A 21,837-nucleotide genomic window follows, 5' to 3' on the forward strand; every position below is an offset into this window, starting at 1 on the left:
CAGGTATCCAGTTTAATTCAAATGCTTTTGTTTTGGACCAAAAAACACCAGACAGATGACAGATGGTGTCTGATTAAAAGATATTACCAGATAAATAAATAAATAATAAAGCACATACGTTGTATTTTGGGTAATTTGTACAGATGGTAACAATAACTTTATATTAACAGCTTTGTTTTTAGTTCATGCATAATTCTGAAATCTAAAGAGTTTAGAAGATTATTCAAACAAAACCTTTCAAAAGTTTGGGGATGGTTTTTTTTTTTTTTTTTTGAAAGATGTCCCTTATTTGATCAAAAATACAGTAATAATAATAATATGATCACATGATCCTTCAGAAATCATTCTAATATGCTGATTTGCTGCTCAAAAATAATTTATTATTATCAGTGTAGAAAACAATAACTGAATATTTTTGTTGAAACTGTAATACATCTTTTCAAGATTATTTGATAGATAGAAGGTTCAAAAGAACAGATTCGTTTGTAATATAAATCTTTTGTAATATAATAGTCCTCTTTACCATCACTTTTGATCAATTTAATGTATCTTTAAAGTATTAATTTAAAAAAGTCACTGAACCCAGTGTAAATACACTGTATATATCATAGACTACCAATTACATCAATGAATTACGGTGAGATTCATGAGTTAAAAATGCATAGATGTTATCAGGAGAGTCAGCAGCATCAGTGTAAACTTTGTTTGAATATGGTCACTAAGGTCGGTCTGTGTTTGTGTGTGCACGTGATCACAGGTGGAGAATGAGCGGGATGCGGAGCTACAACCCAGAGCAGATCATGCTGAGTGCAGCCGTCAGGAGATCCAGCAGAGATGTCAACAATATGAAGGAGAAGCTCATCTTCTCTGGTAAGAGCCACCAAACCACATCCTGCTGGCGTTTGTTATAAGGCATGATGAAACTCTATATGTAAGCTTATTACGCTGTGCTATGAAATACTTGATTCTGATTGGTCAATCAAATATTTGTATAATAATCACTAAAATACATATTTCACCCTTGTCCATGGCAAAATAATTTTCATGTCTCATATATTACTCCACAATGTCTCCCTTTTCATACCAAGAAGTTAGAAAAGCTCATTAGTGCCATATTTTGACTGATATTTTAAAGGAATAGTTCACCCAGAAATGAAAATGTGCTGAAAATGTACTCACCCTCAGGCCAGTGAAGATGTAGGATGAGTTAGTTGCAGTGAATGGGTGTCGTCAGAAACACAACTCTAGTCCATCAATTGTGAATTGAAAGCAATATCATGGATAAAGGACATGCAGCTTTTCACTTCACAAGATGTTAATTGATGGACTGAAGTTGAGTGGATTGATTATTGTGTTTTTATCATCTGTTTGAACTCTCATTCTGAAGGCACCCATTCACTGCAGAGGATCCACTGGTGAACAGGTGGTGTGTTTATTTGATAAGTAGCTGTGTAATAAGTGGAATAATGTACAGCCAACATTCATTATCACAAAATAATAATGCTTCTTCAGAGCGACACAAGAACCCTCTGTCAGGGGTTATTTCATGATTAATGTCCAGTTGACTCTACAAGGGTTGCATGCAATGTGTTTTTGGATTAATATTGTGTGTGCATGTGTCCCAACAGTGTTTGCATGCCTCTGTGTGTGTTTTTACCCTCTTTCTAAGGTCAGCCACAGTAGCTGTCCACCTCCTGGGTTTGAGTCTGTGTCACTGCATCCCTTCATCTCATTCCATCTCATTCCCTCTCCCTCCTGTCTCTCACTGTCTGCTACCATCCCGTCTTTTCCTGCATCCATTCATCCATCAATCCATACTCTGCTGACATCCCACAGCTTGAATGGTAGCTCGTGCAGGGCTGTAACATCAATGGCCAGTGTAACTGTGGCCTGCATATGGTGAGTATGAGGGTGATGATAACTATTTCACATCAGAATCACACCTATGATGCCTAATAAAATGCTGTCGAGGTAGGCAGCTCACTAGGGTTTGGAACAGAGCCGCTGTATCTCAAAGTATGATTGAAGATCCTTGGTTTGCGGTTGTCATAGTGGAGGTCTTGTAAATGTTGTGGGTGTTAAGCATAATTTGCATTGCCTCTGTTCGTCTTATTCCACAGAGGTGAGCAACGGAGTCTCCAGCGATGAACCCTATACGGAAAATGGATTTAACTACTACACCAATTAATGCATTGCTCATTGACTCATGGAACGAAAAATCACATCACATGCTAATCAAGCTTGTGGTGTTTCCTCTCAACTACTGACTCAACTCTTAGCCACTGTTTACGATGGACCTGTGTACAGAAAATTTAGTTTTTTCTTCCGCTATTAAATTGCTTGTTTTAAATTCTGGACAGTAAAGAGAAGTAGGAAGTGCAGTTCTGATGTTGACCATTACCAAATCTGTGGCCTCTTCCCCTACGTAACGCTTGAGGATCCCGGAACGCCTGTTACTTGCTTCGTATTGAAAGCATGCCTGGGATAATATAGTGGATTTCATCTGTTGGTTTTTGGGGATTTTATTTTTTATAATCTTCCACAGCCAGCCAATGTGGAGTATAACCTAATATGCCAGTTTTTTTTTTTTTTTTTAATTTCTAGATCTCGATTTGGTGTGATATTCACAGTCTAATGATGCCTTCTGATCAAATGGTTGTGAAGAATATTTTTAAGAATAAACAGGTGTTTACAGAGTGCCTGCCTTTAGCCTTCAAGTTATATTTACTGTATTTAATATTAAATCTATTTAGCATGTGGTTCAGTTGTCATTTTGGGAGGAAATCACCCAACCTTATTGTCTTGGTCGGTATGATGACAGATTACATGGAAAATGTAGGCACGTTCAGCATACATATCTGTGGTTTAATTTAAGAACAACAGAAAATCCCCTAATTAGGCTGAAATGGTGGATTAGGGGTATGTTGAAAATTTAGATTGGATTGTGTAGTTGAACACTGTTTATAAAGGAAGATGGCTTGGAGTTTTGATGCCGTGTAATATAACTTGGACGCTGTCCTATAATAAAAAAGTATGTTCGAATATTGTTCAGTGATTTTTATTTCATTTTTTAAACTCTTACATTGTCATTTTAGTCTGACCCCTTTTGTTTGAGTAGCTTTTCATGTATTAAATATTTTGTTCAGGGCTTCCCATTGTGGCGATGTCCCGACCCTTTACTTAATATTGTAAATGTGAGATGTGACATTGTTTACAGTGGCTTGTGCTGGCACACAGAGGACGAAGCTGAACGATTGTGCTGTTTGATGTTTTTATTTTGTATTGATGTGTTTCAGAGGTCGATCAATAAAAAAAAAACTGCAGTTTTAACAAGGTTTGTTTTTCTTTGCACAGTAGCAAAAGTTAAAGGACTGTAATGACACACACAAACCAGGTTCTGTGCATAATGCAACAAATGAAATGGTGCAGGACTGTACAAAAATAGATTTAAAGTCTTCAATATTTTTAAGTTACAGGAAAGTTTTGAATATGCATTCACACTGATAAACTGTTTTCCCTTTTGACTTTGTGCGACTCCTCTTCTGTATGTAAAGTGCATTAAACTATGTTCACATTCTGCATAATGTATTTCCACCTCTAATACTGAGGATTTAGCATTATGTAAACAAAACAGTCCAAAAAAAAAAAAAACCTTTAATATCTTTTTTTGGTCTGTATGGTTAATTATACTTTTTTATATGCAGAAAAATGCTCAATTAAAACACAGAATATATATACATAAATAAACGTTTATATATATATATTTTAATTCACATTTTTATAAAACGTAATACCACACTGGTCATGCTGGTACTTTACATTTTAAATGATTTATATTTAACAGTTGGCAGGTGGTATTACCGTTTACTAATACTTAATTCTATTAGAAAAAAAAAAAAAACCTCACAAAAAAGACGGCAAGTCTTTAAAAATAAAGTAAAAAATCATACTATGCTTAGTCTACGGTACACATTTAACTGTGGCAATGATTAAAAAGGCACAAGCAAAACCCCAGTAGACAGAAACAGCTAGCTGAAATCAACTAGACTTGGCAAAATAAATAAATAAATAGCTGAGACTGGAATGATCATTCAGTTATATACAAACAGCTGCTTCCCTGAATACAACATCATTGAACCTGCCAAAACAAGTTGTCAAAGACTTATTGCACAGTTAGTACCAGTTAGGCACAAAGATGGTAATAAACTAACCAATAAGGTCCCAAGCAGACACTTGCTCAAGATAACAGGAGAAAAACATTCTTTCAATGCTATTTTTATAACCAAGTACTAAATAAATACTCTGCATGTATTCTGAAGATAAATGTATAAATTGTAATTTGGGCCAACAAGACCATACATTAGTACAAATGCTCAAGTAACCATTGTGTTTGGCCCAATATCTTGAGTTCACCACAAAGCTAATACATATAAGGAAGTGCACGTGCACGTGACAAATGCCCAAGTAGCAGTTTCTCAACCAAGTTTCTTAACCAATCAGCTGAAGTTGGTTTTGCGAAGATGTCTGTTGGGAATCTCAATTGCACTGACCTGGAGAGGCCAAGAGCCTCCCATGATGCCTGCCTGAATGGCCACCCCGGTCACCACGGCCAGGTCAGGGTCCACGGAGGTGTTCGGTTTCTTCCCAAAGTACTGACTAATGAGCTGTCTAATGCGAGGGATTCTTGTAGACCCTCCGACCAGGACAATTTCATCCACTTCCTCTTTATCTAGATGGCCCTCTATGAGGACGGTCTCAATGGGTGTCAGAATCTTCTGGAAGAGATCTGCATTCAGCTCCTCAAAGAGTTCCCGTGTCAGCTTCTCCTGAAACAGGACTTTTTCCTCCTGTGCTCCGTTTGCTCCCGTTGTCTGCAGGTGAAGAGGAACTTGGAGATGAACGTGAGGCTCCTGAGTGAGGTTGAGCTTGGCAGCTTCCACGGCCTGTCGGAGAAGGTGGATGTCTTCTTTAAGAGTAGGAGGCACGCCGTACTGCTGCCGCACTCGCTCGATGGTGTACTGCAGCAAACGCTGGGTGAAGTCCTGCCCTCCTAGCTTATTATTACCTGTGGAGATGAAGAAGACCATGTGTTAATCTCGTGCTGAAACAGGATGAGGGTTGTGCACCTGATGTGACACCATTTCCATGTGTGTTAGCTAAATGTCATGAGGTTTCAGTGAGACTGCACCACCGCAAACCTTGTTACCTAAATACCCATTGAGATCAAACCACAGAGCCTGGGGAAAAACATCTCTTTGGTGTATTAAAATACAAAAGGTCATAACCAGGGTCCCTACATTTTTTAAACAATGAATTTCAATGATTTTCTATTAATTTTCTAATCATTTGTGATGACTGGACAAAGATTTGTATATATATATATATATATATATATATATATATATATATATATATATATATTAAAACAAATTCCAGTCAAAAACTAGAAAAACTTAAACTGCAGAAAATGACCATGACATTTATATTTTAATATTAATTTATTATGATAATTTAAATCTGTATGACATTTAATGGAAAATGTAATATAAATTTAATATAGTAATAATATTAATTTAATAAAAATTAATATATAAATTGTTTGATATTTTAAAGGTGCATGAGTAGCGTGGAGAGACATTTTAATGATGTACACCCACGTAGGGAATTTTTTTTTTTTATTATTATGTATTATGTGGGTCGCTTCATTCAATGTATTTCACCATTAAGAAATGACGTGACCCGCACTGTTTCACCCAAAGCGTAGTGTTGCTTAGGGATCCGATGTGCCAAAATTAGACAACTGAAAACGTGCTATACCAGCAAAGACTACGGGAGAATTGGTACTTGTACTGCTGAACATGCAGAAAATGTCAGAAGACGAAGACAAAAAAATGAAAGTAAACTTCGGTATGGTCGAAGGAGGACTGGAAGGAAATTAATTATTGCGATTAAAAGCAAAACGCTTTATAAAAGTATAAATCTCACATTTAAGAATTTAAATGGTAAAAGATTATGTATTTTATGTATTATTAGTTTGAACAAAAAAGGCAGTCCAGTTGAACGAAAGCGCAAATTCAGTGTCTGCCAGGAGGTGGCGCTTGTGGCAAAGCAGAAAGAGCACTTATAAACACCAATGTATTCGGCATTATACAGAAGTATGACAAAAAGAAAATGCCATCGAAACCTTTCTTAAGACAGGAAAAGACTACACAAAACGAGTTTGCGCGTATGAGTATTCATAACGAATGAACAAGTGTGGTATCAGTGGAAAAATTATTAAGACTACAACACTGGAATTAAAACAAAAGACTCAAAATATTTAAGCCAATATTATAAAAGCTTAACATTTCATAAACGGATTTCAGCTGAATTCTATATGAATGTGTAATTTAAAATAAACCGCTTGGCAACCATATACAATTCTACATTGTTTCATGTTACACCCATTATTTCTTCTTCCTCTTTGTTTTAATAAACAAACTTGCAATATTGGAGAAAATAAAGATCAGGATGTGTCTCAAATATGTAAATAACATAAAGCAGCCCTGCCCATTAAAAGCCACACAAATATACCTACCATTGTAAAATCTCTGCTAGCTGACACATTTATAATGCCTTAGCACTCAGCTCACCTGCCATTGCTCTGGTGAGGAACATGCCACCCTGCTTATTGAGAAGTGACACATCTAGTGTTCCTCCTCCCAGATCCACCACCAGCACATTAAACACTTCTGCTTTATGCAGTCCATAAGCCATTGCCGCCGCCGTGGGTTCGTTGATCACCCGCAGGATGTCCAGGCCTGATGAAGAAGACACGCACAGTGATTGATCAGTTAAATATTACAGTTTTTAACCAGAACATTATCAGCTTTTACAAGGCTAATTGTACTGATTTCAATGGAAGCCCATTTCCACCACGGAATCAAAAATCAAAAAGGTCCGAATAGCAAGATATAAACTCAGAATTCTGACTTATTTCTCGCAATTCTGAGTTTATATCTAGCAGCTCTGATGTTTTTCCTCAGAATTTGGAGTTTACATCTCGCAATTTACCTTTTTTTTTTTTTTTGAGTGCCTTCCATGGATTCCAATAGTAAGACATAACCCAGCTGTGGTCACATTAGCAAATTAGTTTTTTTTTTATGCAGTAAATTTGTGTGACAAATTTCCTAATTGTGGATTCCTAATGAAATGACTGCCTCTTGTGATTAATGTACACCTTAGTGAACTGACCGGCTAGGTTAGCAGCTCTTATGGTGTAGTTTCTTTGCCTCTCATCAAACTCTGCTGGCACTGATATGACGGCTTTATCAATAGGTATTCCCAGTTGCTTCTCCGCCATCTTTTTCATTTTCAGGAGGAGACGGGATCCGATGAATTCAGGAGTAACTGTGAAGGTGCTATTTGTAGAGACTAAAAATTCTGCACTAGCATTGTTGAATATCACCTAAAACAGTTAAGAAATGTTATAGAGACACAGCAAGCAGTGCAAGTGCAATTAAAGAGTGTAAAATATTAAATGTGTACCTTAAACGGGTATCGTGCGCTCTCTTTCTCTAAAGTCTCTTGGTCGAAAATCTTCCCTATAAATCTCTTGGCATCATAGATTGTGTTTTGAGGATTAATGTCAGACAGTTCCTGACCCTCATGTCCAGAAAACACACCGGTGGGGGTGAATGACACCACACTCGGAATGCTTTTGCGACCTTTGTCATCTCCAATAACCTCAATCTCGCCCGTGCCAGGCTGAAACACTCCCACGGAGCAGAAAGTGGTCCCAAGATCCAACCCGATGACCCTGGGCTTCGGAGGGGGCAAGTACTGCTGTCCCAGATACCCTGCCAGGAACAAAGCCAGGATGACAGAACCTGTATGGACACACAAACATATATATTTGACTTAGAAAAAAATGGTGTAATCAGGCAATGTTTCTGTCGTTATGTAACACATTGAACTTAATGGTTACCATATGTATATGTTGTTCATGTATTTCAAAGGATACAATGATATATTGTCCAAAACCGTGGTATGTAGAAAAATAAAACAAGGCAAATTTATACCATATTCCTGTTGCGTTGATGCAGAAACATGCTGTCTAGATAGGTAGCTAACTAGGTTTTGAGACACAGCCACTGTAACATCTGTAGTATAAAGAACGGACGCCAGCTGTTCTATATGTGGCGTATAAAATCAGCTGATGTTTGAGGCTGACTGTTTTGCCTCAAGTTGGACAATATAACTATATGTCTGTCTGATACAGTTATTTATGTACAGTCAGTTATTTGGGACTTTCATGCCAGATGCGTCAGTTTTACTTTTAGCTAACGGCTACATGAATGGTTATTCTGTTAAATTTGACAAACATGTTCCCGTGTACATTAGTTTAATTTAGCACTCACCTATTATGGACATTTCTCCGGCCATGGTTCCAACCCAAAATGTTATGGATAACAGTATATGAGATGTTCATTCAGTATCTGCGCCGACTGAGCGAACATACACGTCGAACTAATACGGGCTACTGGGCTGATGGGGGTTGTAGTACTTTTCATCAGTTGCATGGTTACAAATGTAAGTGGAACTACTCCAGTTAACTACATTTCCCAGATGCTCTGTAAAGCGCAAGTGCAGTTCTGCACAACTTCCTGTTTTTTTTTTTTTTTTTTAGTTTTGAAACCGGAGAAATTCAGCATTGTGAGTCAAGTACACCCGGCTGCAGCCTGCAGATCGAGGCGGGGCTGCATCTGGGGCGGGGCTGCACGTGTCGCCCCGCCCCATACCTACTCTGATTGGTTCATTCGTCTTTCATAGACATACATAATAGGAAATGTGTGCGTAGTTAGTGTAGAACCGAGTATGTTGTTTAAAAAGCTAAAAAACGCTGTGCAGTTTTACAAAGCCTTCATTATAATGCATAGTTGTTTATTGTTAACTTGACTTACTATGTCTGATTTATTGAATAACAAGATGTTCGCTGCTGCAAGTTTAATCTTCTGGACCAGTCGAATTCACAAATGAATCATTGGGACATTCTAAAATGCTTAACGTGAATGTACGTGGCTTAATGCATTAAAATGGTGTTTTAAAAAGACCAAACTCAGTAAACAAATTATTAATAAAGCATTCTATTCACAGACAAACAAATATGAGCCCAGAATACAATCGTAACGTGTTTAATTACGCGTTAAGCATTTTCCTCCCATAACCTGCTTGTCTGTTAATAAAATGCTTTATTAAAAATGTTTACTTTTCTGTTTGTTCTTTTTAAAACACGTTTTAATGCATTACACCACGTTAAGCGTTTTCCTTTTAGGCCAATGGATTTCTATGGGAGGAAAACACTTAACATGTATTTAAATGCATTGTGTTCTTATTCTGGACTCATCTGCTTGTCTGTGAATAGAATACTTTATTAATAATGTGTTTACTGAGTTTGGTCTTTAAAAAAACAACAACAAAAAAAAACCTTTTTAATGCATTAAGCCATGTTAAGGATTCCAGCTGATTGAAAAGAATCAGCTCAATAATGGTAACAAAATGGGTATCGGAGAAGATATCAATTTAATATATTAATTTAATATAAATAGATAATACTTTATAAAGTTTATCTCAATATTTGACCACAGTGGCTGTAAGACAACTGCACTAAAATAAGAGCATGATGCATGAAATTGCGTTGGTTACTATAGCAACAGATTACAGATATGTCCTTTCAGAATAATCACTGGCCAATAGAAATAAAATTTTCTTGATTTCTTTACTTTACAATAATGAGGAGCAGCATATTTTCCTGAAATTAAGGAGAGAAAAAGTCTATGCTTTGCAATGCAGTAAAGAAAATTAAAGTTTCATAAAAATTGAAATGGTTTCATAAAAATTGAAAATTGAAATTTATTGCATTTGCATTCTGCATTTATAAATTTTGTAGTAGTATTAATTATTATTAATCAAGTAATATGCATCTGTTCTGAGTTTTTTTTTTCCCCAAGCAGAGGTCATATAAATAAATGTGGTCACAAACACATGATATATATATAACATATATATTTCCTGCCACAAGACCTTAGTAAAATTGATCATAAATATGTATGAAAACTTTTACAACTGACAAACCGAGGTGCCTAGTTTCAAATAACTTTTTATTTTCCAAAAATAAACATATTTAGGTGGAATAAAGATTATATCAGTAGATATTAGTCATTACCAATATATATTAGCATATTATTCAGACAGGGGAGGTGTGTATTAAGTATAAGCTAATTCAGGTAAAGGATGGAAACTGAAAAGTGCTTTGAAACGAAACCTCCTTATCACTCATCGCACGTGACTAGTCATCTGGCACCTCATCCCACTAAACACCCACCCAAACCAAACAGTTATTTTAAGAAACAAATGGAAAGTTAATATTATGAATTTAACAGCAGTAGCGATGTGTTCAATCAGCAAAACGAGAAAGAAAAGAAAGCTGCAGAATAAATAATTTATTTTTAATAACATTATATACAATTCAGTCATGACAGACATTTGTAAAAGCTGTTAAAATGCCTCAAACACAAGTATATCACCATGAAAGTTCACATAACATCTACAGTAACAGAAATAGGTTACTTCAACACAAAGCTGAACAAAGAGTGTGTAAATACAAAACACAAGTACCTTCAAATGAAAGACGAACACACATTGTGACAAAAGAAAACATTAACAGAGTTGTAACTGTGTCTGTTTGTAGCTTTAACATTAAATTATATCAGGAGAGAGATATTAATTAAATCTCAGCTGTCAGGACACTCTGCAGGAATAAAACAACCCGAGTCTCTGGGACAGTCATTATCTTCGTCTTCCTCCTCATCGCCCTTCATCTCTCCATCTTCGTCTTCTGTAAGGAAAGCAAAGAAAGGTTAAATCTCTCATACAGATTCCTGCTCGTTAATTTCATCTCTGCCAAACAAATCAGGTTTGCGTTTGTGCAAAAACCCTAATGAAATGAAAGTTAATTAAATGACAGTATGTCTTCCTGGTTATTATCCCACACTCATATCAGCCAGAGCAGCCCAGCCATGTGCCACCTGCTCACACAGTGAGCCCACATCCAAACGGCAATTAATCCTGACCTGCATTTACAGGAAAAGGATGTTCCTGACTGCACAGAGCATTCTAGATTAAATTAAAACAGATAAGGTTGTGACTTTCAGTATTACTGGGCTCGCAGTTTAACTCTAGGCAGAATTTCATCCAAACACAAAAATAGACGATGCAAAGATAGCAGTATCTATGTCCTTCCTGAGGCTTGCTGACATAATGTTTCCTGAGATGGACACAGAGAAACCAAAATATAGTTTTGCCCACAGGTGCTTGAAGCATTGCATTTTGCCCACAATTGCTTGTACTGATACTCACTGCTTGTGACATAGAGGCAGTCTGATGCAGCAAGCAGCTTGTGTCTGTGCTCTGGATCGGTCACATTCAGCTCAATCAAATGCCTCTCTTTCAGATGTTTGAGATCATCTACTGTCTGGTAGCCATTGAGGAGTAATGAAGATGCATATTCCTGTGACAAAAGAGATTTCAAACATTAAAATGTGAAATACAGCTAAAATCTATCTGATCAAAGACAAATTTATGGACATTTTTAATGGAAATCTTAGGAAAATTATCTTGCACTTGTACTGAATCATATATGTCCACTAGTGTGGATGTGAGTGGGCATTTTTAATTCATTTTCTAGTGTTTATGTATTTATTTATTTACTATTTATATACTATTATAGCATTATTTATTTTTTTGCATTTACAGTCATTTTTTCTATTCATTTTATATTTTTTTTGTTTGTCATTTTTATTAAAAATTAATTATAAAGCTATTATTGTTTATATTATTTTATTAACATATTTATATTGTATTATATATTACTATCAACATTGTTATATTTATATTATTTTAATACTTTAACTTATTTTTTTATTTCAGTTAGTTTACAAGGCAACATTTTACATCTAGTATTCATATTTTATTTTATTTCAACTTTTTTTTTTCAGTTACAGAATTTTTTTAAAATAGTTTTATTTCAGTTAATTTCAGTTATTTCAGTGTGAGGTGAAGATAGTGACTTTAAAACGTGTGGATAGTTTTAGTGGATTTTGCAGCATTAAGCAGGTGGGCATGAAGGATAAGTGATGTTTTCTACGTGTGCATGTATACACATGTGTGTCTTGTCTGGTTATACCTCTAAATGAAGTCTCTCTAATAACTCCAGGAGCGTATTTGGTCGAGGCTTCTTGCATACTTTCACAGGTTTTATTTTTGGAGCCTCCTCTTCTTCTTCCTTCTCTTTCTCAGGCAGAACATCCACATAAATAAACTTGAAATTTCCTACTTTATTATTAAGCATTCCTGTCCATATGCCCATAGGTGGTTTACTTATGATGTTGATGATGTCTCCCACCTAAAAAAAAAAAAAAGATCACCAACACCATTAACTTACTGTTGGCAGTTAATGTTTCTCCTTTAAAATTGTGATGATTAATTAATCTGGATGCAAGTTTGAATAAAAACATCACAATTTTTATTTCACCTTCAGTTTGAGGGAGTCTGTATCATATGGACTGGGGAGAAAGTCTGTATGTACTTTGGCTCGCCCGCAGAACTGTCCAGTGTAGGGCACTTCCTCCTCCAGTTTCAGGCTGTCTCTGTTACTGGATACATCTGAATTGCTAGCCACACCACCTGAGCCAATAAATATAAACAAAAAAGAGTATAATTACAATGTCAAAACAACACTTTCCACTTCAGTCGCATGTGTGTAGATACTTACTGGATGAGCTCTGTCCACTGTAGAGGCTTTCTAATGAGTTGCTGGTGTGGTCTGAGCTCTTCTCTGCTGGAGACCCGTTCTCTGTTTGTCCCTCAGTGTCATCACCCTGCACCAATCAAAATATCAGTCTGGATATTCATACAAACTATTCTACAGATTAAGTGATTGGGAGAACTGTCACTGAAGCAATACTCTTAAAAAAAAAAAAAAGAATACACATTTTAGGTACTAATGTGTACCTTTAAGGTACAGCTTTGCACTTCTTTTTTTAAGAGATTACATTGTAAAATACATATAGTAAATGTTAGTTAACGGAGATGGAAATTAGCTATATATTGATATAGACTTTTAAACATTGATGATATCATACAGTAATTAATATAAATTAATATAATAATTAATTCATATCAGATTTGAATATATATATAATTTTTGTTTTATATAATAATAATAATAATAATAATAATAATAAAACATTTTAGGATAGGGAATAATACAGCCCCCTAATATTTACTGTACATACATAGGCCTATTTAATATTTCTTTAAATGTGGCAACCAAGCCTCAATCTCCCTGTACTGTCTGATGAACTGCTGTTATTTTGGGTAATAAAGAACTGAGTTGCCTAATCAGTGTCAGTAATCTAATGAGGAACTTGCTTAGAGACGATCGAGTGACTCACCATGTCCTCAGAGAAGGATTTGATGTGTTTCTTGGCCATCCTTTTACGCATAGTCATCGAGATGGCTTTCATCTTTTTTCCCAGACTTCCCGCTTTCTCGCAGTTTTCTGCTGTTGACTCACCCTCTGCCTGTTTTATACACCCGAAAACACACAAAATGTTTTGTTAATCCTTTTGCATCTAAAAAAAAAAAAAAAAAACTCCATCCAGTGGTCAGTTTAAATAGGCTGCTGGTTTTTCATTTAAATACCCAGTGAAAAATAATTTATGAGGAAACATTGTATCATATTGGCATATAAACACTCTTATTCATGCAAATTCTTCTTACCTCAGGTGCTCCATTTTCCTCAAGTTTGGAAGGGGAGTGTTGATTTCTGAATGTGTCAAATCTTCCAAAACTGGTGGATCTCTGTGTCAGGTAAATAAAACCATCCACATTCATAACTGATATAACATCAAGGCACATGCTACATGTACATGTATAGTACTTTGCATAAAACCAAACTTGTCATTAAAGTGTCCTTGTCATCAAGTTATAAAGCACTTCACTTGACGTGTCATCATTTTAGTGTTTTCAATTTGATAAAAAACACTGAATGATTCATAATCTGCTCAAAACCTGTCAGCTCTTCCACAGGAAAATGCAAATAATGCAAATCTAAATCCATGTAATCTCAATCCAATAGCAAACTGTGGTATCATTAGAGCCATTCTCGAGCATTTGACCTTGACAAAGCTGTACTTATTCAGTAATGCTGTGTGGTGCCAAGCTGTTTTCTTTTATTACATTGTTTTTAGAAATGTCAATTTTTATTGGTCCATTTTCAAACGTCAGATCTACTGGAATATGGCAGCACTGCATGACATATCTACTGTACTATAACCTAATATATCTGAACTAGTTGAATAACACCTTCAAATTATTAGCTAAAATATAAAGATACATTAACAAAACCTACCTTAGGTTTAAGACTTTTTGGTTTGTCTGATACATTTGAAGCAGCCCTTTGAAGCATCGCCTTGACGTGTGTGTACAAAAGTCTAATCTGAAACTAGCGGTTTTACCTCTCAGCTCCACAAGTGTAAAAATGCAATGCTTCAGCAGAAGAACCGATTACAAGTACTTCCTCAAATCACACAGGATGTGAGCCAATGCGCATTCGGTCTATTATCAAGGCATCCGTTCTATAGGGGAAAAACACCAAATGCTTGAGTCTGCATTTTGTGGTTCACCACTTCACAGTCATTTCGAGTAACACAAATTCAGTAAGTGGGACTCTGTGGCACAAAATTTCCATAGAGGTGCTTTTTACATCGAAGCCTCCTTGCATCATATTGGTTTGGTTTCATGAAGGCCCTCAGCTTGTGGAATAAATGTAAAAATCTGTGCTTCCACCGTTTTTTCATATAGCTTCAATGATTAATGACATGTTCATAATTTTATTAATCAAAAAGCTTATTAATCAAAATTCCTTTTGTCTTTTGCCCAAATTGCAAAATCTGGTCTCTGTATAGGGGAAGTAACTCCACTGCACGCAAGGAAGTGGACACATGCTTTTGAAACACTTCCTGTTTACTTTCACAACTTTCAGTTAGGATTTCTTTTGAACTGCACAACGACAAGTTTTATCTTACATCTTTCTTATGTATTTTGCATATGCAAAGCATGTTGGTCATTGGCTTTTTATATGTAAAGAATTAAAATCTTACCTTTATATACATATAGAAAACTATACGTTTAAACCTGTTTGAAAATAATCATAACTTTTGCAATTACGTTTTGCATCGCTAGAGGCACAAAAATTAAACACTTCTGTTTCATTAAAGAAAGACTTACTTAAAAATACGGATTGCTGTAAGAGGCATGAACTGACCAATAGTGTTCAAGAAAACCTTACAGACAGTTGCAGCCTAATCCAGCTGTGTGCAGTCGGCCATAGCAAAATCCAAATCCGGGATTACAGCATTATAATCTATTTCTTCAAGCACTACAAGCCATTGAAAACAAGCAGCCCTTCCTAACCTTTTATGAGAGCTTCAGTTTATCTGAGACTGATACGGTGTAGTTGTTCACCCATACTCAGTGCTAGAAAGATGATACATATGAGAAACCAGGAAGCAGGAAAACATTATCAATTTACATTGTCTTTATATACCTTCAGAAAACACTAGAGGTCATCATCCTGAAGTGTGTGAAAATATTACTGGTTGGCATGACAGGACGATCTTCAACAGTCTTATAAAATAACATGCATTCAGTGCTTGATAGGAGGTTAACAGCTTGTGTTTATATCACATGAATTAAGAAGCTTGGATGTTTTTGCTGTATTTTTGATCAAATAAATGCAGCATAAGAGACTTCTTTCAACAACATTTAAAAAAACTCACCAACCCCTAATTTTGAATGATATATACATCAAAAATGACTTACATTGCAGGCAGAGAAATCTACACTGGTGCTGGAACGCAACACTCCTTTGGGCAAGGAGTCTTTCTTTGTGTTTTGAACATTGATTTTATCTCCTTGACCTTGGATTGTGGATGTAGTGCAGTCACAGAAGTGCTCTCGATATTCATTGCAGGGATGTAGACAGGTATTGTAGGCTGGTACCCAGTTTAAGGCTGTTTCAGTGGGGTTACTCCAGCGATGTCTGGCGGGTGCTGTCTCTGTGACCCTTGACCTCACAGCAGAGGTACACAAATTCTCTCGATTATCTGACTGTAGCCCAGTGTCACACATCATTCCTTTGGCACCACTGATGTGAGCTTTGAAAGATGCTGATAAAAAAAAAAAAAAAAAACATAACATAACATAACATAACATAACATAACATAACATAAAATAACATAACATAACATAACATAACATAACATAACATAACATAACATAACATAACAAAACAAAGCAAAACAACAATATCTGTCAATGATGTCGACACACAGCTTTTAATAATAATAATAATAATAATAATAATAATAATAATAAAGACTTATTGCATCAACAATAGATTTATTTACCTGTTGTCTCTTGTGTTGGAGTTCCTCTTTTACTGCCTTTCTGCTCTACTTTTTTCATCCTTGTCCCTCTTAGCTGTGTCATCTCTGCAATTCCTGTTTCATGCTGTAAACAGACAAAATTATATATATATATTACATTTATGATAAATTATTCTGCTACCTCATTATGTTATCAGTATTGATAACTCTCAACAGTAAATCCACTGATGGACTGTTACACTGTTGAATGCATAACAAATTTAGCAATTTAGACTGACTCTAGTGCCATGTGGGCAGAGGGATTACTTGGGCATAATACAATACCCTTTATGGGGAAAACTGTTGTTCTGGCCCCTGTTATAAAAATGATGATCAGTTACATTATAGATGGCACAAAGCACCTGGGAGGACAGGGCTTGAACTCACCATGCCATTCTGTCTGCTGCTTAGCTGATCTTGGTTTAGATTGCACCCCTCATAATACACAATCTACCAATGAAATAAATAGAAAAAGTTATGAAAAAATATAATAAATATCCCATAAACATTTTCTAGGCTATAACTTTTAAATATACTAACATAATTCTATTGCTAGACACAAATGGCATATTTTCAGACCTGGACAGGAATCTCTTGTGGTATGTTTCTTGAAATGGTCTTTCTGTCTGCCATTGTCTGGCTTTCAGCCCTTCTTATAGCTTTCACCATATCTGAAATTTAAGCACATTTAATCTAATTATTAGCAACCTTAGCAAAAAAGCAAAATTTTCACTATATAAAACATTTGCTTTTTTATTTAAGTTTTTATTTTATTAGCACAAGACTTCAGCACATAAAACAAGAAATTACAGAATCTCTGGTAAGACAAACAAAAAGTGTAAACCAAAGCGGAGCTCAAAATAGTACATTCCGTATGAGAAAACTTATGTGGTTTTGCACTTTGTTTCCTGTTTTGCTGCTTCAAGTATTTTGACGAGGGGAAAGAACATGTGGCAGATGATTTTACTCTGCTTAGTCAAGGAAATGTGGTTCATCTATACAGACAGGTTCAGCAACATTATTACCTTAAAATGATTAGAGATAACATAATAAAAAAATCATAAAATCTCCACAATATATAAAAAAAAAAACAGATAATAAAATATTAAAATAACATAAAAATCCTAAAAAAAAAGCACTAAGATAAACTACATTTAACACTAGTTAGATTGATACATTACAAATAAAATCAGATGACTTTGTTAGAATGTAAATAACAAATGAGTAGTTTTGTCTAGGTCCTGTGGTGTGACATGCTATACGCCATCTAAAACCATTTAGCAATTCTTTTATAAATATTATGCAACATTTATAAACCTAAAATAATAACCGAGACATTACATGGAATATTTGTGCTTTTAAAACTTGATATCTCTATCACACCACAGGGCCATTTAAAAGGTAAACGGATGTTTAAAATTGGTGAGAAAAAAATGGTGACCAATTATAAGATCTAAAATATTCAAATATTCCCTATACATTTTAACCTAAAATCTCGAATGTTGATTTAAAAAGTCCATGGCAGCTACCCCATTACATTGTCATTGAAAGGCCTCCACAGTTAACTAAGAGGCTGAAGTCTAGTGCCCTATTTACAATTAAGACCCTGCTGTTTCTTAATTAATCCCTCACAGGACGAGCAAGTGCTTTAAGTGAGCTGATGACTGCACAACACTCTCCATTCACTGTCAATGGGATTTGATGCAATCGGAATCTTATAGACCGTCTGATTGGCCAAAAGCAAGAGGATGTTTCTTAGTTGTGTGTGTCTTGTAAATTAAATCTAGTCGGGCTTAACCTACAAATCCTCAGACTGGTTTTACCTTCATTCTGATTGTTCCTCAAGAGGACTAAATCTTCCTCCATTTTGGCAATGGGCCAGACAGAATTAGTGCAGACGGTATTATCTGCAGGAGGGAAATCAAAACCATTAGGGCTTTGTTCGTTTAAGGTCCACTAATGTTCCATGCTTTTACTTTTTCACTCTGTGAAATCCCGTTTAAAAGCAAGAAAATGTAGAAAATCTGGTTTGTCCTTTCATTCATGTTCACAATGATCTGATAAACACTGTACTAGTCTTTCTTTTTCATTATCCATTTGATGGTTGACTGTCAGTCAAGCTAGTTGCTTTATGAGCATTAAAGCATAACAAGGGTGTACTCTTGCAGCTTAGTCATGTGATGCAGAAGGAAGAAGTTTAGGAAAATGTATAAAATATCTCTCAAAATATCACATACCTAAAGCTTCATTTTCAGAAACAGATTTTGGTAGTGAACTGAAAGAAGATGCAAGAAGACATTTAAAGAAAGTACACATATTCACAGAGAGTCATTTTGTATTATCTATCAGTATGAAAGACTAAAGGGCTCTTTCACTTTTGCTTGGACTGGAAGTTCAACATTTTTTTCTTTGTTCACTAAAAACAAAGACTGAACTCACCATTGTTTCTTTTTTCTAGTGTTGTCTGAGTTGGTTTGTGAAATTTCCTGTAAATAAATACAGTATGAGGCATTTGTATCATTTTTATCTAGAAATTTTAACATGCAAAGTCATACATTATTGTATATATTTATTTGAAATATGAATGTGAAATTATATGCATGCCTGGCATGTTCTCAAGATTTCGCAAGCCTTTCATTTCAGGTTTCTGTCTCATAGACAGGCCTCAAATAGATATTAATATATTTCCATATGGTTACAGCACAATCTATTAGCAGCAGCATTCATTTAATAGAAGCTCATCATTTCCCGAGCAGTAATATGTGCGTCCAGATGGCCGATACATTTCCCATGACAGTGCAGTATATGCATTCAACATTCAAGCAGTCATATCTATAGTTACCATGGAGATGGAACGCCCCGTGCTTCTCCATTTGGTGGCGTCATCTGAGAGAACAGCTGGGTTGCCGGACCTGTTCGGGATGGTGTACACCTGAGCCTTACAGGATTCCTGCACGGCCTCATACAGGCTGTCCATAGAGCCCTCCTACAAAACAACATCATGTCTGTCACAACCTGTGCTGCTCATAAAATGTACTTAAGACACAATAAAAATCTGAATTTATTACAAGGGTCTTCAATCCCTTGGTGGATAGAGACTCGGACCTTGTTATAAACAGGGTAATTATAATGAACTAAAACTAAAATCATAAAAGGATTTATGTTAGAAATAAAAGAAACTTTAAATAAAAAAACTAAAAGCACTTAATCTTATAAAAATGACAAAAAAAATGCTACAACTTTAAAATGAAAATGAAAAATATTATGATAAATTATTCTGCTACCTCATAAATATCAAAAATAACCCTAGTTATAAAATGCCTTGCATAAAATTGTTGCATTTTAAGCCTGGCCTATATTATATACAGCATATAGTATTATAGTAATGTAAGTATTATAAGTAATATGTTAATTTGCAATTTGCATATTTTGTTATGACGTTCACATTAAAATTATCATTGTTTATATAAGGTCATATGCAAGTGCATTTTAATTTTACTACAAATTTCTCATGGATGGTTCAGTAAAATATTTAGCTGAATTTAAGCTTTAGCTTTGGTTGAAACTTAGTTCATATTGTATATTATCTAAAGCAAATGATTTTTTTTAACAGAAATTATTTTGAGATTAATGCACTACAACCACCGATCCCCTAGGGGATCCCCATTTAAGACCCTGATTTATTGCAGTGTTTATAGTGCATTTGAGTGCAAATTAATAACCCAGAAGCATTAGTTTGCTTACAGAAGATCAGACCAGCGTGAATTCAGTGAAGTGAGACCACCATTAATTATAAATTTGCACAAAACAACACAACATCTGGTAGAGAAACATAAGCCCCTTTCACACTGCGATTCCGGAAAATACACGGGTAATGTCACGGCATTGGTTCTGGCTTTTATTCACACAGCGCTCGTTCTGGGACTGAACCCGGCAATGTTACTAGGTCCCCAACCCGGGATCAATCCCGGAATCAATCCCGGGACGTGTTTGCGTTCACACAGAAGCTGACCCGGCAATGTTCCGGCAATTTTCCGGGTCCAACGCGCAGTGTGAAAGGGGCTTAAGTTACAAACAGGCAGCGATGTAGGAGCAGGCGTTGATCTTCTTCTTTGGAGACGGTGCTTAGCCACACTATTACGTCATAAAGTGGCACATTCCACAACCTGTCGTTTCGGCAGATTGGCTTCAATATAAGCTATTTTTAGACTAACAAGAAAGTTTTGAGTTCTGAAACTTACAGGATGTTTTTTATAGTACAATGACCTCTTACATATCAAAAGATTAAGGAAATTTTGATTTCTTAGTTCATGACCCGTTTAAATATTGTGAAGCTAAGATAAAAAATATATATCTTTAATGCAAGGGCTACAAATGTAAGCCATAATAAACATATTGACTTGACTTCTTAACTAACAGAAAGCATAACAAAAGACCTTCCTTGAGCAGCTAAAGCATGGTTCCTGATCTTCATGCATTATCACATGTTGCCTTCACATCCTCTAGCAGGTCACGTTCTACAATATATAAACCACAGAACAGAAAATATGAATCACATCTTACCAGAGAGAAGCAGAAGAGATTCATTCTGGAAAGAATGGTTTCTTTCCAGTGCCCACAGCACAGGATGAACAATAGGACGAGTCAGAGGCAGACAGAGATCAGAGTGCTTAGTGTTCCAGGCTGCCTACTGCTCCACAGAGTACTACTGAATGACATCCTTCCTCTAATCCAATAGATGTGGAGGACCATTACCACTCCAGACAGCCCCTCAATCTACTGCTGAGCTCGTTAATGCTGATGTTGTTTACTTACAAGTGAACTGGGTTGAGAGCTTTTGTTTGCAGTATATGACAAAGTTGTACAACAGCCGTTTGTGTAATTTACTGTAAACGCCAGTCATGTGTAAATGAAAAATGTGGTACATAGGCATGTAAAAGTTTACTTTTTTATTTATCTATTTTTTATTTAAAACAGTAATTTCATAACATTGTTTTTGGAAGCTGCACTTATATACTCCAGACAACTAAAACTGAAGTAAAAATAAACTTTTGAACTAAAGGAATATTTATATTTATTGTATTTTTTAAATAATATTTTTACTATATAATATTTTTGAAAAGTATTTTATTTAGCCATATTTTCTCTAAAAAGTAACTTTATTTTTTTTAAATGTAGACTGAAGACAAACACGTTATATAAGAAGTGAACACCTGCAGTCTCTACACAAGGAACTCATTTCATGCTGGTGACATAGAAATATATTTAAAAATGGCAGTGAGAAATATTTTATTAACCGAGCACCATG

At 35.5% G+C, this 21,837-nt stretch overlaps 3 protein-coding genes across 11 annotated transcripts in view; 1 reads left to right on the forward strand and 2 right to left on the reverse strand.

Moving 5' to 3' along the window:
• Positions 1-2,213, forward strand: part of LOC109080342 (glycerophosphodiester phosphodiesterase domain-containing protein 5-like) — a 38,453-nt gene extending 36,240 nt beyond the window's left edge. For 5 of the 7 annotated variants that reach the window (XM_042771323.1, XM_042771325.1, XM_042771324.1 and 2 more), the window contains 2 exons: positions 758-870; positions 2,121-2,213. In XM_042771323.1, coding sequence (XP_042627257.1) covers positions 758-870; positions 2,121-2,188 — 181 coding nt within the window. In that variant the 3' untranslated portion in view covers positions 2,189-2,213. Of the gene's footprint in view, positions 1-757; positions 871-1,669; positions 1,900-2,120 lie in introns of all 7 variants that reach the window. The other 2 variants (XR_006161788.1, XR_006161789.1) reach the window with 1 other exon arrangement.
• Positions 2,214-3,910: 1,697 nt separating this feature from the next.
• LOC109080343 (heat shock protein 70 family, member 13) lies at positions 3,911-8,709 on the reverse strand. Its single transcript, XM_042771327.1, has 5 exons — positions 8,400-8,709; positions 7,528-7,868; positions 7,234-7,447; positions 6,633-6,800; positions 3,911-5,065 (listed from the first exon to the last, which is right to left on the reverse strand). Exons 1-5 carry the CDS (start codon positions 8,422-8,424, stop codon positions 4,497-4,499), a joined length of 1,317 nt encoding a protein of 438 aa, XP_042627261.1. The 5' UTR covers positions 8,425-8,709; the 3' UTR covers positions 3,911-4,496.
• A 1,757-nt stretch (positions 8,710-10,466) lies between these two features.
• Positions 10,467-21,241, reverse strand: LOC109045781 (SAM domain-containing protein SAMSN-1-like). Of its 3 annotated transcripts, none has more exons than XM_042771329.1 (16): positions 21,093-21,241; positions 19,372-19,515; positions 18,969-19,015; positions 18,767-18,804; positions 18,353-18,436; positions 17,109-17,200; positions 16,917-16,979; positions 16,512-16,614; positions 15,925-16,271; positions 13,822-13,902; positions 13,494-13,622; positions 12,812-12,917; positions 12,572-12,723; positions 12,224-12,442; positions 11,398-11,548; positions 10,467-10,876 (listed from the first exon to the last, which is right to left on the reverse strand). In XM_042771329.1, the coding sequence occupies exons 1-16, from the start codon at positions 21,114-21,116 to the stop codon at positions 10,773-10,775; spliced, it is 1,884 nt and encodes a 627-aa protein (XP_042627263.1). In that variant the 5' UTR covers positions 21,117-21,241; the 3' UTR covers positions 10,467-10,772. The 3 variants fall into 3 exon arrangements, with proteins under 3 accessions (XP_042627263.1, XP_042627262.1, XP_042627264.1); XM_042771328.1 differs by having other exon boundaries at positions 12,572-12,729; XM_042771330.1 differs by lacking the exon at positions 18,353-18,436 and having other exon boundaries at positions 12,572-12,729.
• Positions 21,242-21,837: the final 596 nt, after the last annotated feature.

Source organism: Cyprinus carpio, chromosome A15 (assembly GCF_018340385.1).
Source record: "Cyprinus carpio isolate SPL01 chromosome A15, ASM1834038v1, whole genome shotgun sequence".
Lineage (NCBI taxonomy): Eukaryota > Metazoa > Chordata > Actinopteri > Cypriniformes > Cyprinidae > Cyprinus > Cyprinus carpio.